Source organism: Eumetopias jubatus, unplaced genomic scaffold (genome assembly GCF_037043125.1).
Source record: "Eumetopias jubatus isolate StellerSeaLion01/CBP00866 unplaced genomic scaffold, mEumJub1_p1.0 scaffold_1, whole genome shotgun sequence".
Lineage (NCBI taxonomy): Eukaryota > Metazoa > Chordata > Mammalia > Carnivora > Otariidae > Eumetopias > Eumetopias jubatus.
In genome coordinates, this window is record NW_028274807.1 from 130,467 (window position 1) to 146,951 (window position 16,485).

The window sequence follows — 16,485 nt, forward strand, 5'->3', positions numbered from 1 at the left end:
TGCTGCTATGAACATATGTGTACAAATATTTATTCAAGTCCCTGTCTTCAATTCTGGCATACGCCCAGAAGTGGAGTTGCTGGATTACACTGCCATTCTAGTTTCAGTTTACTGAGGAGCTACCAGACTGTCTTCGACAGCTGCTGCACCTCGTCACATTCTCACTGGTGTGAACCAGCGCCTGTTTCTCCAGCACCCCAGCGAATGGCAGGTGCGGCTTTCTTTCTCTTTTTCCCTCATGCCTGTGCTTACTCATCAGTCATGTTGGCTCTGTCTTTAAAGTGCAGCTCAACCCCCTTCATCCTCACCCTTCTCTAGGCACTGTCACCTCCAACCATCTCCTGACCACTCTTCAGCCTCTCCTGACCAGAGGCCAGAGCAAGGTTTTAAAGTATCAACCAGATTGTGTCATGCCCCTGCTCAAAGTTTCCCAGAGGTGTCTGCTGACTTGAACCTAGTCCACTTACCGCCCCAACAACCAGTTTCCTGAGGCTCATCTGCCCCAGGCATACCAGCTGGAGTGCTGCTTCTTTGTAACTCATCACCATGGCAGAGGCTAAAGACTAAAGGACAGTTGTCCCGTGGAAACTTAAAACCCTTTCTGAGAAGGAAAGGCAAGGCCCACAGGAGCTCATGACAGAGTGGGTCCTTTTAGAGGTCATCGTCTCTGGGGAAACAGGACCATCAACACAGAATCCGCTTGTAATGTGACATGATTCAGTATCAGGGATCAGCGAGAGATGGAAGGGGGGCCTGGGATGGATTGAGACAGGTGGACACATGGGCACAATGACCAGGACTTACCAGAAAGGAGCAAAGGAAGATGAAGGAGACGAAGTAGAAGTAGGCAAAGTCGCTCCCACACTCACTGGCATTGGTGTGCTCATCACAGGCCTGGTTGTTGAGACAAGACAGCATGATCTCATGCCAGGCCTCCCCAGTGGCACCCCTGAGAAGAAGGGCAGAGCCATGAGACCCACAAAGGAAGGCCCAGGCCAGCCTGAGAAGAAACCTCAGAAGAGCTGGCTCAAGTGCATACCCTCCCTGGGCTCCCTCCCACAGAGAACCCACTCATATGTAAGGTCTAGGTAAGAGATGCCTGCTTCTTAAAAAGAATCCTCTGGCATTAGGTTTTCAAATTGATCATTAACTCGGAAAGAACTAGTTACTGACAACAAGGAACTGCACCAAAAGTCAGCACTATGGTGAGCGCCCCTTCATGGACCTCTGGCACCTCGAAGCCAACACAGCCCTTCCTGGCCTCCCTCACCCAGCATGTGCCATCCCAGCCTTCCCTGATTCGAGAAATGGGGGCTCCATCCCGTTTCTTAGGCCAAATATACTGCAGGCATCCCTGCCTCCATTCCTTCTCACCAGCTTCATCAGCTCATCTACCTTCAAAAACCAGCTAGACTCTTACCACTTCTCAGCACCCCGGGCTAAGCAACAACCACCTCCCCTGAGCTGCTGCAATAGCTTCCTCACGGATCTTCCTGCTCTGCCCCACCCAACAGCCAAGTGGGTCCACTACACACAGGTGAGATCAGGTCACTTTTCCTCTCAATGACCCCTCACTAACTGCAAAAGCCAACATTCACACAACTGCCCACAGCTCTGTGAAACTCGCAGCCTGCTCTTTCCCCGTGGTCTCTGCTCAGTCCACTCCAGCCACACCAGCGTCTGCTGTTTCCTGAACACACCAAGAACAGCCCCACCAGCCTGAGTGGCCACCCTGGAGGACCTTTTTCATGGACTTTTGTCCCTGGGTGTGTGGCCAGCACGAGGGCCAGGTGTGCACTAGACTAGCAGGCAGACCAGAGGCCTGGGCCCCCCCCCGACACTGGGTGTGCCTGCATGGCCAGCTCTCGGCACAAGTGGAGCCCACTTCCCATTAACAATGGCTAGGAGTAGGGCGCTTTTCCTGCAGGGCAGCTGTCCAATGCCAGGCCTGACTGATACTGGTGCTCACACGTGACACAGAGACCAGGGAGGAAAAGAGATCTTTGAGCACAAAGACTTAAAACTGAGGCTGGTTTCATAGGCCTGCCTCAACTCTTGCAGCACGAGGCAGGACGTTAATTAATGACGAGATGAAATGAAAGTAATAGCTAAAGTCCAGAGAAATGATGTCATTTGGAGAAAGTGTAGGCCTAAGGATACTTGTCTATCTGATTTAAAAAACAAGAGTCAGACAACTCTCTCCAGGCAGCTTAGCTAAGCAGATCGGTCTGATCTCCCTCCATAAAAAGAAGAACCTCCACGGGCCCTGGAATGCATCGGCCTGGGATTCACCGCGCTGAGCATCTCCCAGCACAGGCCTCACAGCATCCTGGTGCATCTGCAGGAACAAACACGCGTGTGGGCACCTCAGGAAGGGTTTTATGTCAGCACCCCTCCTCCACAAGTCCCTGCGAAGCGCTCCTTTCTTCCCTCCTAGGGTCATGTGCTGGGCTTGCCTTAACGAAGGGGACACGGAGGCAGTGAGACACATTCACCCCCTCCCCACAGCCCCCACGCCAGGATGGGCCACAGAGAGTGTGTCACGTCTCGGAACAGAAGCTGACATGCAGCCCTGTTGAGCACACAGGGAGGCGCCTGAGCCAGAAACAAGCTACTCTGCCTGCCTTGGAGCCTGGAGCCTAGGGAATTGCAGTCCTCTGAGCCATGGGGCACTGGAGGCACTCACTCTGGCCAGTTGAGCTCCTTGGGTCCCTGAGTAGCACACTCTGTGTCCCCCTGCCCTGCCCCCGCCCCCACCCCCGATCCCACAGACCCTGCAGTCAACAAGGTGAGCAGATGCAAAGCCTATGGCCAGCACACCGAAAAAGGCCCTGCTGGACACCTTCTGTCCTCCCAGACCCTTGGCTGCAGCTTCACCAGAGGCCTTCTGACCACCCCCAGGGATCTGAGCTGAGGTGGTCAAGGCCAGCCTCACCTGGGGCTCTCAGGTTGACCTCCCTCATGGACTTCCCTTCCATCTGTCCCAAGACCCAGGAACCCTTAGGGAAGGAAGGAGGAAGAGGGGAGAAGAAGCTGGGAAGGCCCACTGAGGGGAAGCCAGCACTGGCTGGGGTCGGAGGGGGTGGCCCTCTGGGTCAGTACACGCCCTGTCCCTCCTGAACGGAGGAGCCTCTGAGCCTGCGCTGACTCCCCAAACAACACACCTGAACAACAGCATCAAGGCTTGCAAAAACGTCCTGAAGTTGTTGTGCCGGTTGATGCTGGTGTCATCATCCAGGGCAATATTTCCAAAAACCTGAAATGAGAAAGAAGGCTGCAGGCTGGTCCTGTTGGGTCCTCAGGAGCTGTGGCCAGGCAGAAGAGGATATGTGCACGTGAGGACCCACAGGGCACAGGACGCTGCCCTTAGCCACCACCACTGCGGCAGGGGGTGGAGGGGTCAGCACTTCCAGCCGAACACGTCACTGCCCCGCCCCCCCCAGCTCCGCATCTCTACACCTGCAAGTCCGCATGCCGGGTAAAAATGCCACCCGGAGCTAAGTTTACATGGGCTGCGCTATATATAAGACAGGAAGCATTTGAAATTTCACCCTGTCATCAATGACTCCGAAGCAGTAATTTTATTGGTAATAGCTATGAGGTCAACTTGAAAGTTTCTTTCTAAATTTCTGTGCAAATATCACAACGGGGTTTTTATCCATTTTAATTGATTTATTTTTAGGGTTAGGAATGCAAACAAGTCAGTAACTGTACTTGGCTTAAAATCTGGAATCTGGCTGAAAAATTTATGAACTATCACATATTCACCAAAAACAAAGACCAGTGACCCTTCTGGTCTTATAAATTCCCAAACCAAAGCAGGCACAAATATATATATTTTTTAAATAGCATCAGATCTCAGCAAATTTTAAAGGAAGAGAACCTTTTCAATCCCTGAAATAGAGTTTAAAAATCAGTTTTCAGCTACCCTTTAAGACAATGGCTTCTCCCACTATAATTTAACATTTGGATCCATCTCCCATCCTACTGTTGAAAAGTGGCCAGATGCCAAAGATTTAAAACTGGAACGCTGCTTTGTCTTTTAAATGTTTTTCCAAGTAGCTGACAAAGGGTTCTTTGGCAAAATAAAGGCATTCTAACTTATCCAAGCTGAACTTGACAGTACAGTGATCTGGTGTGATCCTGTTGACTTTTTTCTTCTGTAATATATAACTTCCTGTAAAGGATCAGGTCAACTCTCTGGACTAACAGAATGACCAGCTGGTGCTTTGCAGGCCACTCAGCACCAGGCAGATGTGCTCAAAAGCTCCACCACCATGGGGGCCCGGCACCCAATCAAACATGCCCATCAACACCCTAACAGCCCAATGGGGTTCCACTCAGGAGCACAGCAGAGCATTTTCCCACAGACGGTGGAGCTACGCCTCACTAGTGGACTCTGGGTGACAGGACCAAACCCGTGGTGCCCAGCCTCTGTGTCCTTATCGGTAGAACAGCCTTTCTGAGAATTAAGTTCATAAAGTGCTTCAAACATAGAAATGTTCCCCAAGTGCCAATCTGTCATTGATACCATTTGATGACCATGATCAGTGCCCTTCTGCCCCAGGGCACAGGGGCCCCTTCTGCTCCCTGTCCCATCAGCCGCACCCACCTGCATGCCGATGATGGCGTAGATGAAGAACAGCATGGCGATGAGCAGACACACGTAGGGCAGGGCCTGTGGAGACATACAGAGGACAGGGCAGCTCCAGGGAGGGCTGCCCAGCTACCTTGCTCGGGCCTCATCTGCAGAGTGGACGGTGGCCGGGTCTCTGGGGCCACCCAGACCCCAGCGACCGCAAATCCACCCCCACTGACCATGAAGCCCCTCCACCAAGAGACCGCCTCAGTTCCTTCGTCTATAATCAGTCATAGAACCCACCTCAGAGTCAGTGAGCATTACCAAGATGCTCTCTGGATCACTTAAAATGTCTTTGTAAACTACAATAGGATAACGGGTGCCAACAAGGAGCCTCCACGAGGAGGGGCTGCTCTGGTGGCGAGGAGGAGGTGGTGGCCACAGCACTGTGCATCACACAGGGGAGGGTCAGGGCACAAGGGCCGTGCCTGGGCTTCACCTTGAAGGACTGGACGAAGGTCCACAGCAGGATGCGGATGGTGTAGCCTTGGCGCAGCAGCTTGATGAGCCGGGCAGCACGGAAGAGGCGGAGAAAGCTGAGGTTGATGAAATTGTTCTGTAGGGAAGAGAGGCTGTTCTCTAACCTGCGGAGACCAGCCTCCTGCAACTGCAGGTGCTGCTCCCCACCCACCTCTCCCTGGCGTGCTGTGGTCCCGAAGAAAAGTGCATACAAAGAGAGATCGAACAAAACGTCACTGCTCTACAGTATAAGCAGCAATCGGCCACCAGAAAACCTTCCAAAAGTAAAGCTTGTCATTGCAAATCACTTCTCATGCAGCAAATCAAAGAAACCCCTCCGCTTTAGGCCCCCCTGCACCCAACAGGGAGGGAGAGAGAGAAAAATTCTCAGAAGCAGCTCCTTGCTGCCAGGTGGAGCCAGGAGACCAACTGTGGATGGGCCTCTAACACTGACCGCCTCTTGCAAGACACAGCCAAGCCATCCAAGTGCCGGGCAGGGCTGCTTCTTCACCGAGAGCCTCTGAAGGGCCCTTCACTTCTCCATACGGCTAGCAAAGCCCCTGCTGCCTGGGACCTGGCAGAGGGGCAAACATCTCTTCTGGGGCTGCTCCTGGTGCCTGCAGACAAGTCACCATAGGAAGGGTAAGTGTTGGCGATCCTGCTGCCCACACCACGGAAGCCACTTATGAAATCCGCAAATGGTCTCAACTCCAGAGATCCCAGGGTATCTAACACTGCTCCCTCATCCAAGAGGTTCAAAATCAAGCACAAAAAGAAGCAATAAACTCTGGACTCCACAGATTACCTGGGAGGGAGGCTTCCACCCTGGCCCAAGGGCGCCTTGAGTTATTGGCACATCCCTTTCAGGGAGCACGGCTCTGGACGATGTCCATGACGTGGGGGTGCTTGTGGCCCTGGGCAGTCTCCCACCCTCTGTCTGCTTGGAGACCAGGTGCCCGCACGCAGCCTGACAGCAGCTTCCTGCCACTTTGGTGTTTTAACATATGCAAGCAGCTCAGGCCTAGGCACATCGTATCACCAGATTCAGTGGTCAGATGAAGAGAAAAGAACACGACGTGTTGAATGAGAGCAGCAGTAGGAGAGCACGTGCAGGAGGCATGGGGAGCCTGGGGAGAGCTGGCCGCCCTCCCTCCAGGGCTGCCCATCTGCTCTAGGCTGGGCTGAGGCCTTTGGTGGAGAGGCAGGTCTCACTCTTACTTCTAAGGACAGTGGCCCCAACCCAGCCCTTGTCTGCCTCTTCAGTTCCCACCGGGGTGGCTGGAGACTAGACTGTCTCTGCTGGAGGGCTAGATGTCGGAGCCATGGGGTGGGAGGTCTGGCAGTCACAAGGAGGTGCTGACTGTGGTCCAGATCAGCAAGAAGGCAGGAGTGGACCTTGAGGTGTGACCCTGGAGGGCACACAGTTTGCCTAGAGCTCCCTCACCTGCTTGTGCTGGGGAAAGAGAATCTCAGTGGTACAGGATGGCCAAGAGACATCCACCCCTGCCCCATGGGCCCCAGGTTCTCAAATGAGCCAGTCACCTCGGGAGGATGGGCACAGAGATGGAAGGGAGACTTTGTCTACAGTGCTGGGAAATCCTTTGTACAAGACAATAAAGCAGAGGAACGGGAGGGAGCTTCCAAGGGCCCGGCCTCTAAAGCACCTGCTCACTTGGGTCTGGAGGGGCCAAGACTGTGATAACACAGTTATCATTTGCCCAGCCCAAAGCACTCTTCTCAGGCCACTGGCACAGACGAGAAGATTTCCTGGAGATATTGGGGAAAATCGAGGCTCTGGGTGAGAAAGAAGGGATGGAAGACAAGGCAGGGGAAGGCACTGTCCATCCACATGGTGCATGAACGGAAAGCTCAACAAGTCACCTGCTACGTTTTGTTGAGACTCAAGTTCTCACCCCTCCTCCCAGATGTCTTTTCTCGGGGCTCCCGTGGGCATTCGGGAGAGGGGTGGGGGTGGCAACAGACAGCCAGCCCTAGAGAGCCATGAGGATAGATGGCGACAGCAGCCACAGATACTCTGAGCACAGTGTGGCAGCCAGAGCACTCCGTGGCTGTGCCCAGGGCGGGAGCTGCCAGGCAACGCCATGCGAGCGCATGCAGGAGAGCAGGGGGCAGCAAGCACACGGCAGCCTCCCACGGCTATGCACAGTCGCCTCTGGCCTCGGCCAACCCCTCGGAGATGGACATAGCTTGCCCCATCCTCCCAGAGTCCGTGGTTTCTGTCACACCAGAGAGCACCTACTACTTCCCCTACTACTTCAAAGCCAGGCCCTTCCTTATTGCCATCTGCCTCTGCATCAGGACAGGTCTAGAGCACCCCAAAGATGCATCATCGCACCTCTCAATGTGGTAGCTGATTCACCTTGAGGGTACACTGGTCCCTGGTTCCTTTGAGCCCCTTGCTTCCTCATCCACAAGATGGAGACATTAGGACATTGTGCCCAGACGGTGAGGAGTCCGAGATTTAAGGGATTTAAAGGTACGCCGGGCATTGTGAAACATGGCCCCCACAAAGGGGATCAACAGGCCTCAGACCCGGATCGGCATCTCCTGCATCCAAGTACATCACTGTTTCCAGTCAGGGTCAAGCAAAGTGACCTGTGCACATCTGCTGGGGGCCACAGTCTATGCTGCAACAAACTGCTCTCCTAATCAGCTTTGTTCTCATGGGACGATGATGAAGAAAAGCAAAGCTCTGTATACCCCAACATGCGCAGCATGTCAGGTGATGATGTGTGCTCTGGAGGATGAGGAAGGGCACGGGGGGAGGGGGGTGCTCTTCCCAAGTGGACGGGAAAAGGCCACGAGAAGGCCTGAGTGAGTCGAAAATTTCTGTGGCGTCAAATGGCATTTTCTCACAACTCAAGATCTTCTGCTCTACTTGTGAAACACTTTATCATTAATGTTCATTTTGTAACAGGAATCTCAAATATTTGCTACTTTATGTGAATTTCCAATGATGCCTGGGTGCAAGAGCCCTGAGCTTCACTGTCTCTGGGGGCAGACCCTCTTCCCACTCCATCAGGCCTTACACCACCCTTTTTTGAATCATGAAGACAAAATCTCCAATCCCCTCCAGCCCTGAGACCCAGAGAGGGTTCCCTATGGAAGGGCATGTCCAGGGAGAATGTTACAGGAGACATCGTCAGAGGCCACCGGGGAGAACCAGCCTTGTATGTTGGTACAGTGGGGAAGGGAGCAGAAGGAAGACGGTGCAAGAGAAACCATGGACTCTGTAGGATCAGGTCCAAACTCATGTCCTACACAAATCTCCCCAATTCTGAGCCCGATCCCGACAAGAAACACTGGGCACTTGGCCACTTCACTCAGGGGACCCTACACCTCCTCTCTAGACCCAAGGCCAGCTCCTGAATCCAGTGGCTCCTGGGAGGGCCTTCAGAAGCCCCTGCTGGACCCCAGGAGCCGAGAAGAAGAGGCCAGAGGGGATGGGTGTACTGCCAGTCTCTGACCACACCCCTCAGGAAGGCAGTGGTGAGGGGCCCCAGGAAATGGAAGGAAGAACAGAAGGAGAGCAAGCAAAGCAAGGAGTTTTAAGAACTGTTGAAAGTCATGAAACCAACCGTTTCCTATATGTGACGTTTTCATGGATGGATATTTGCATATTATTTACAAATTGGGATGTTTGAGCAGCAGGTGCGCAACATACAGATGGAGACATGGTTTTTGCATTGTCTGTTGGTTGGATGGCGTGAGTCAGCAGGTAGGTTAAGGTAAATCAAGAACAAAAACAGAAAACAAAAGAGAAAATGAGTCATCAACACAAGCAAAAACTCAAACTTTGAATACCTCACTGGAAAATTTGAGGATTTTAGTAAACTTTGCATATTTGGCTTAAAATGCACCAAATCAAAACATATTTTTGAAATCTGTAGGTTATGCAGACAGGGTGGCATTCATTTGCATTCCTGTTTGTAATACAAATCCAAAGATGACTCACAGACACTTATTTTTTTATTTCCAGGCAAAGAAATCAATGTCAGTTTTATGCTTGCTTGGGAATCCTGTCTCTACGTGACCCTCGTTAAGACTATTACTCTATTTTGATTAAGTTGGTGGTGGGAACTGACACTCATCTTTTTGCCTAAGGAAAAAAAAGTACATCACAAAGTAACATCTGAAGTGACTACAAACGAACAAAAATAAAGACACCACTAATCCACATGACGACTTCCTTTCATCTTTTCCCCTCTCGGCAGGACTGGGTGAAGGACTGAGCTCCGAGAGCACCAGCGGCCAGGGCACAGCAGACCTTCCAAGCCAAGCGGCTCCTCAGCCCTCCCACCGGCCCTGCTAGGCATCGGGGGCCGACGGCAGCGGCCATGGAGGGCTTATTTGAGGCAAGGTCTGATACAACCACAAGCCCCCTTGGCCTTGCGCGTCCAACAGCTGAGGGACAGACACTGGGCTGCTCCAGCCACCTGCGCTACAGAAGGTCTCTGCCTTGTGTGCGGGCCTCTTTGGAGGTGGAGGTTTCCCTGCAAGACAGCTGGGCGTCGTGCTCTCTGCATGTCTGGCAACCCCCACCCTTGATGCCTGCTCATCAGTCTGCCCTCTTGGGCGAGGAGGCACACACATGAGGAAACCCCCAGAGCTGTGCCCTTGCAGACAGGACTGCACTGTCTGGATCCCTTTATCCAGGGAACAAAGATGCCTGTGTCCAAGGATGGGGCCCGTAAGGATCAGCAGCCAGCTTGCTCCTCCCAGAAACCACACTGGTACGAACTATTTCTGGATGAGAAGCACTTGGGCAATGCCACAATGCCAATGGTTGGTGTGACAGAACATCCTTGGTTTTTGTGTGAAAATGGCAGCTCAGAACTTTCCCCGCATTATTTGGATTACTAATTTTTTAAAACCATAAAACATACCACATACACAAAAGAATATGTATAAATATGTGTACGGATGCACATTTTCAAAGAAATATCATAAAATGTCCATATATTCATCACCCAGCTTAAAGAAAACAGAATGTTACCATTACTTTTGAAGCCTGTCCTGTCTCCCTTTCTCCTCCCCAGATGTAGTTGCTACCCTTAATTCTTGTTAATAATTGCTTTTCTTTACTGTCTTATGACAAACTCTTAAAATGCGTTATACTTGACTTTTCTTAGCCTTTTTAATGGGACGCTACCGTATGCAGCCTTCGCGGACTTGGGCAAACTTGTGCTGACGGCAAGCAAACTCTGCTTCTGAAAAACATCCTTCTTGATGTGGAGACCACCACCCTCCAGTGCGTGTGGCACTTTACTACGTTCACGTCCCCTAACAATCAGTGCGTTCCGCTGCTACTGTGAACAAGGTAGCCACGACCCTCTGTGTGAAAGTGTCTGCAGGTCACCTGCTCAGACACCCTCTGGCTTATGTGTCTAAGTCGCTGCAGGCATGCATATGTCCAGCTTTCCAGGGACTGCCACACTCTTCCGAAAAGGTTGTCCAACGAACACCCCCCAGCAGTAGCGTGGAGGTTCTGGCTGTCCCACTTGCTAACCATTGCCATGGCTGGAATTCCTGTTTGACGTTTGACAAACCGGAGAGTGTGAAATGGTATCTCAGTGTCATTTCACTTTACATTTCTTTAATTTCAAATAAGGGTGAGCAGCTTTTCCTATGCTAATTGGTCATTTCTGTTTCTTATTCTTTTAGTAAAATGCCCAATTATGCCTTCAGTTCATTTTTCCATTCGGTTGCTTTTGTTTTTCTTAATGATTCACAGAAGAGCCTTGCACATTCTGCACACTAACCTTTGCTAATGGTTTGGATAACCTCTCTGCCCTCCGGCCACACCTTTGTCACTAAATGTTGGTGCATCATAGAACTCAGTAGCTCATTCTTTTCTCTCCTTTACTGATCTCATTCAGTCTCATGGATCTGATATCATCTCATATGCTCATGGTTCCCAATCCTATGACACTGGCATGAATCTCTTCTCCAAACTCCAGGCCCATCTGTCCAATGGCCTGTTGGATGATTCCTTCAGGGAGGCCAACAGGCAACTCAAATCTAACATGTACAAACTGCATCCAGTCCACATGTACAAACAGTCCACAACAAACCTGTTCCACCCACAGTCTTTCCCATTTCAATTAATGATAATCGACGTTCCCAAGTGCTCAGACTTTGATGCCATTCTTGCTCAACTTTCACAGAGACATGTGGCCCATCTGCAGCTCTACTGGAAAATACATCCAGAATGATGGTCTCTCACCTTAGACCCTCTGCTGGGCTCCCTGCTGTGGCATTCAGTGGCACTCCCATCCTCACAGGCCCAATACTCAATTGTCAGCATCCACATCACTTTTCCTTGAGAATTTTCCCAGGCCAGGACATGAGAATTAACATTCTCTGGCCCCCTCTCCCCAGCAGCCTTCAACTAGTAGCTAACAGCACTTGCTGAAAAATACCCCAGTCACCCCGCCCCTTGCGGGGATAATGGAGGCTCAGGGCTCCCAGTGAGGACCCACAGTGGTACCCGGCTTCTTAGGACCATGTACTGGCTGCCCCCCTCCCTGGCCCACTTCCTTGTTCCCCTAGTATTCCAGGGATCACCTCCCAAATAAATGACTTGCATTGAACTCCTGTCTTGGGGTCTGTTTCTGGGATAACCCAACTAAGCCCTAACTTGCCTAGCTGCTTCTGCCTGTGCCCTGCACTCTATTCTCAGCCAGAGGTTTGGTCTGAAAAGCCAGATGATGTCACTCCTCTTCCTACCTCACTCAAAATAGAGGACACAGTCTCATGACAGGTGGCCCAGTGCCCCAGGCCTTGCACCTTTGCTGCACCTGTCTTCCTTAGCTCACTCCTACCCCCAACATATCATGGGATGATCACTAAAGCCAGGAGGAAAAACTCAAGCCTGTTACATGAAGTGGTTGTCTCAATACATTGGTGTCACTAGAACCCCACACAGAGACGAGCTGGAAGACAGTGGTGAGGCAGAGTTCTAGGTGGTGAATCTAGCAGCCATGGCACGGATGGAGAAAGAAGTTGCCTGTGGTATGGATTACAGGACCTTATGCAAGAGCTAAAGCTTGGCCAGGGCTCCGGAGGGAACAAAGGTTGGGGAAAGGCATCCAGATGGGCCTAGGGAATGGAGGCGACATGCAGGTCCTTGTATTACACATCAGTGTCCACCACAGAGCATCCACAGCTGTAGGGGCACTAAAAACCAGGCCTTGAGATGGTTTGCCCAACAGATGACAGCCAGCCTCTATTCTCACCAGCCCCAGTGTTCACATAGTAGATCCCTGAATGGAGTGACCATGATGGCTGAGATGAAGGCCGTGCCTGAGCCCATGGATGGGCTGATCCAGCCATGACCACTACTAAACACCCAGCCCACTATGAGAAGTCAACGAGGCCTCTACAATGCACCATGCTTTAGGCTGTCAGCCAGCCCCTTGGTGGTAATTTGCTTCCATGAGAATCCTTTCACCTGGAAATGGCAGTGATTTGTCTCTACTGGGATCACTCATACTCTGGGTGTGGGTTTGTCTTTGCCCATGGAATACCCTGGCCCACACCAGTACCAGGGATTTACCTATATTGGATTCCACATAACATCGACTCTAAACTGAGCAAGCAGAAGCAGGTACAAAAGGAACAGGTGACTCGGGATCCACAGGCATATAATATTCAACATCATTCAGGAGGTGGAAACCTCATAAAACACTGAAAAAGCCTCTTAAAGACACAGATTAAATGCTGGCTTGGTGATGTACCTCACAGGGTTGGGATATTGTCCTTCAAGATGAACTGACAAACAAGAGATGGTACTGGGTGTCCAACTGTCGCACAGATCCAGAAAGCAAGTGGTGGAAGTAGGGGTGGCCCCTCTCACTATCCTCTAGCAACCCAGGTCAGACTTTGTTCTCATCATCTCCATAAGTTTAGGTTTGGCAAATCTAGAGGTCCTGGCTCAAGGGGTAGGGAAGGCTTCCACTGTGGATCACCAAAGTCATGGTGGGCCCCTGTCACTTGTGCTCCTCATGCCGTAAGATCAGCAGGCAGAGCAGAGTTTCTAGGCTGGCCAGGGTACTGGATGCTGGGAATGGAGAAGGGCAGAGCTACCATTACATAGGGTAGGAAGAAGTCTATCTGGAAATCAGGGGGTTCACTAGGGCCTTTCTAGTGCTCTATGACCAGTCTTAATTACGACTGGACTACTATGGCAGCCAGAACCACACAAGGGTGTGACAAGCAGGGACTTGGGCTTCATAGGGTGACAGTGTGGGCTGCCTCATCCCGTCCAGCAACTAGAGCGGCAGAAGGCTGGCCACCAGTAAGGGGACCCCAAAAGGGGTTAGGAAGAATAAGTTAATGAACATCAACTTAACCCAGACTAGCTCTAGCTGGTTACCAACCCTCTTCTCCCACACATCGTGACCAGCATCATCCTGAAGAAGGAGGGAAGTGAACCCAGTGTGAGACGTGGGCAGAGCTGAGTGGGGCCAGGGTAACAGCAGACACTCGTGCACTCCAGTGCGGTGCTGTTACCAAGGAGTCTGATATTCCTTCCTCCCCAGTGGTGCCAGAGCCTGCTTTGCCTGCACGTGGGGTGCACTCAGAAGGGCTGGAGGTATCTGACAACTGCAGCCCCCAGGTGCAGCCCTTAGTGGTGGACTAATCCGTACAGAGGCATGAGCTCTGCAGCTCTGAGGGGTGACCACCCTGTCTCCAAGCCCCCGTCGGGGATGACCCAGATGCACCCCGGCACTTGGCTCCAGATCCATTTCTGATCCCCCTTCTCTTAGCTGTCCATTTCCCCAAACTTCCCTCTCATGGTCTTGCCCGGGAGTGCTTCCTAAGAAATGACTTGTACAAGAACCCCACCTTAAGTGTCTGCTCCTAGAGAAGTCATTTAGGACTGAGATGAGATTTTTTGCCATTTAATGCTGACATAATGCATTGTACTCAAAGAATATTGCTTTATGATTCAGATTCCTTGAAATTTGTTGAGACAATTTCATATTTTAGCACTTGGTCAGTTTTTACATATAATCTGTGTACGTTTGATATGAATGAGTATCTCATTTTATTTACACACACACACACGTAAAACAAACCTAATATTCTAAAATATTCTAAATTCTTGTTGGTTTTAGTTCATATACTTTGGTGCCAAGTTGTTAGATTTGTCAGACACACACAGATTTAAAAGATTCTTGTCTTCCTGGTCAGTTGTTACAATGAAGCTCCCAGGTGACTCTCAGACCACAAGCCTAGAAGACCTTTTGGAAACCACTTTCTTCTCCAAGAGAAAGCATTTCCCAAGACAATACCCAATCCCCAACTCCACCTCTGGAGAGGAGCCTCCTTCTTTCCAGGGGCTCCTGGGGAACTCTGGCAAGAGAGAAGGGGCTAACACTCAGGACCTGGAGGCGCACTGAGGAGCACTGCCTGGAAGGAAACCATTCTGGGGCCCTGCAGGAAGGACAGGAAACACTGCTTACCACAATCTCTGTTACTAAAATATCAGTAATACTTCCCAACACGGTGACAAAGTCAAAGACATTCCAGGCATCTGTGAAATAGTTCAGGAGAGAAAAAAGAGCAGTTACTGCTAAAGGCTGGTAAGGGTTCTGCCAGGCAAGGAGTTGCAGGAAGTACCCCTAATCAAGAAAGGAGCAAAGGGACAGATGGGCCACCCAGGGGGGACACCACAGCTGAGTAAGCAAACACCTGTGGGTCTGGGCAGGTGCAGAACTGAGAGCTGTGTGTCCAAAGAGGAGGAGGCTGGCCCCGCCTGTCTCCAGGAACTGGGCTGGGGCAGAGCTCAGGCAGCTCAGGCTATTGGAGCAGCCCCTTCCTCAGGAGTCCCCGCAATGTCACATTTGCTCTGGGGGCTTGGGGAATTCCCAGCTCTAAGCTACAAGTCCCTGAAGATCCCCCCTACAGAGAGGGAGCCAGAATGCAGACCACCAAAAGGCCAAGAGGGAGCCAAGGCACCTACCAGCACCCCAAAAGCGATGATCTTCAGCACGCATTCCATGGAGAACATGGATGTGAACACAATGTTCAGGCATTTCAACATTAGCTCATATTCATATGGTGCGTCACAGAACTGCACGGGGAATAAGTGCCATTGGCTGCAGGTTCGGCTGCCCCAAGACACCCCAGCCTTGACCTCCTGCCAGAGCAGAGAGAACTGCACGCCTGCCCAGGGTAGGGATACCCATCCCTGCTCTCCCCGTTTCCTCCCAGGACACTCTCACCATCTCAGCCCACAGAGAACCCAGGGCACTGGGCTTCTGTAGGCATCCCATGCTGACCAGGACGTGATCAGCTGCAACGATGGCTCTCTCTCTCTCTCTCTCTCTCACACCCCAGCTGGCACCCACTGTCCCCCGTGCTGGGCCAACATACCTTCGTCATTAGCACCACTGTGTTGAGGGCGATCATGGCCATGATGAAGTACTCGAAGGGAGGCGAGACCACAAATGTCCATGTCTTGTACTGGAATGACTGCTTGTCCTGGGGCATGTACCGTGTCAGGGGCTTGGTGCTGATGGCGAAGTCGATGCAAGCCCTCTGCCCAGGGACAAAGGAGCACTGAGAACATGGTGGGGTTGGGGGGAACCCCACATGCAGCACCCACTGCACCCCACACCTGTCTCTTCCATCCTCGCAGGCAGCCCTGACCAGCCACACTCGGTCCCTCCCTGCCCCTGTGCTGGCCACCAGCTATGCGGTGATGAGCGAGTCCCATGCGGAAGGGAACTCCAGTGGTTCTGCCCATGCTGCCCATCAGGGGAGCCCAGCAGAGCATCCAATGCACACGTGCACATGGGGCAGAAGAGGGAGCCACCCACCTCCTTCTTCTCCAGGCTGCATTCAGACATCACCTTGTCCCCCTGCTCCTGGAAGGTGATGATGATCAAGGCCACAAAGATGTTGACGAAGAAGAAGGGGAAGACCATGAAGTAGACCACATAGAAGATGGACAGCTCCATGCGGTACCCAGGGCTTGGGCCCTGCTCCTCACAGGTGGCATCCACAGAGTGTTTCAGGACCCTGCACCAAGGGCAAACACCAACTGTCAGGGGGACCCCTGAGGAAAGAGCCATGGGAAAGTCAAGACCTGTATCACAGGTGAGGCTTGCATATCTGAGCCCAGAGATGGCAAGAGGAAGGGGATGCTCAACACTGCGGGCCCCAGGACCGCAGTCTCCTGAGGTAGACTACCCTCCCTGTAGGGCTTGTTCTCAGGGCTGTTGGAGGGCCATCAAGGGGAGGTCTCCAGGGACGGGAGGTCCTAACCCCAGGACAGGTGGAGGCCCAGGAGTTCTGCCCTGCCCTGCTTACTCCTGGCTCACACCTGCTCAGGCCCAGCTCACCAGTTCATACCC

The 16,485-nt window shown here is 52.0% G+C and overlaps 1 protein-coding gene across 1 annotated transcript in view; it reads right to left on the reverse strand.

Annotated features, from left to right (window-relative positions):
- LOC148164944 (voltage-dependent N-type calcium channel subunit alpha-1B-like) overlaps positions 1-16,485 on the reverse strand; it is a 58,303-nt gene that overhangs the window by 27,693 nt on the left and 14,125 nt on the right. The window contains 8 exon segments of the mRNA XM_088018948.1: positions 805-949; positions 3,165-3,256; positions 4,613-4,678; positions 5,079-5,195; positions 14,590-14,696; positions 15,086-15,200; positions 15,503-15,667; positions 15,949-16,150. Coding sequence (XP_087875074.1) covers positions 805-949; positions 3,165-3,256; positions 4,613-4,678; positions 5,079-5,195; positions 14,590-14,696; positions 15,086-15,200; positions 15,503-15,667; positions 15,949-16,150 — 1,009 coding nt within the window.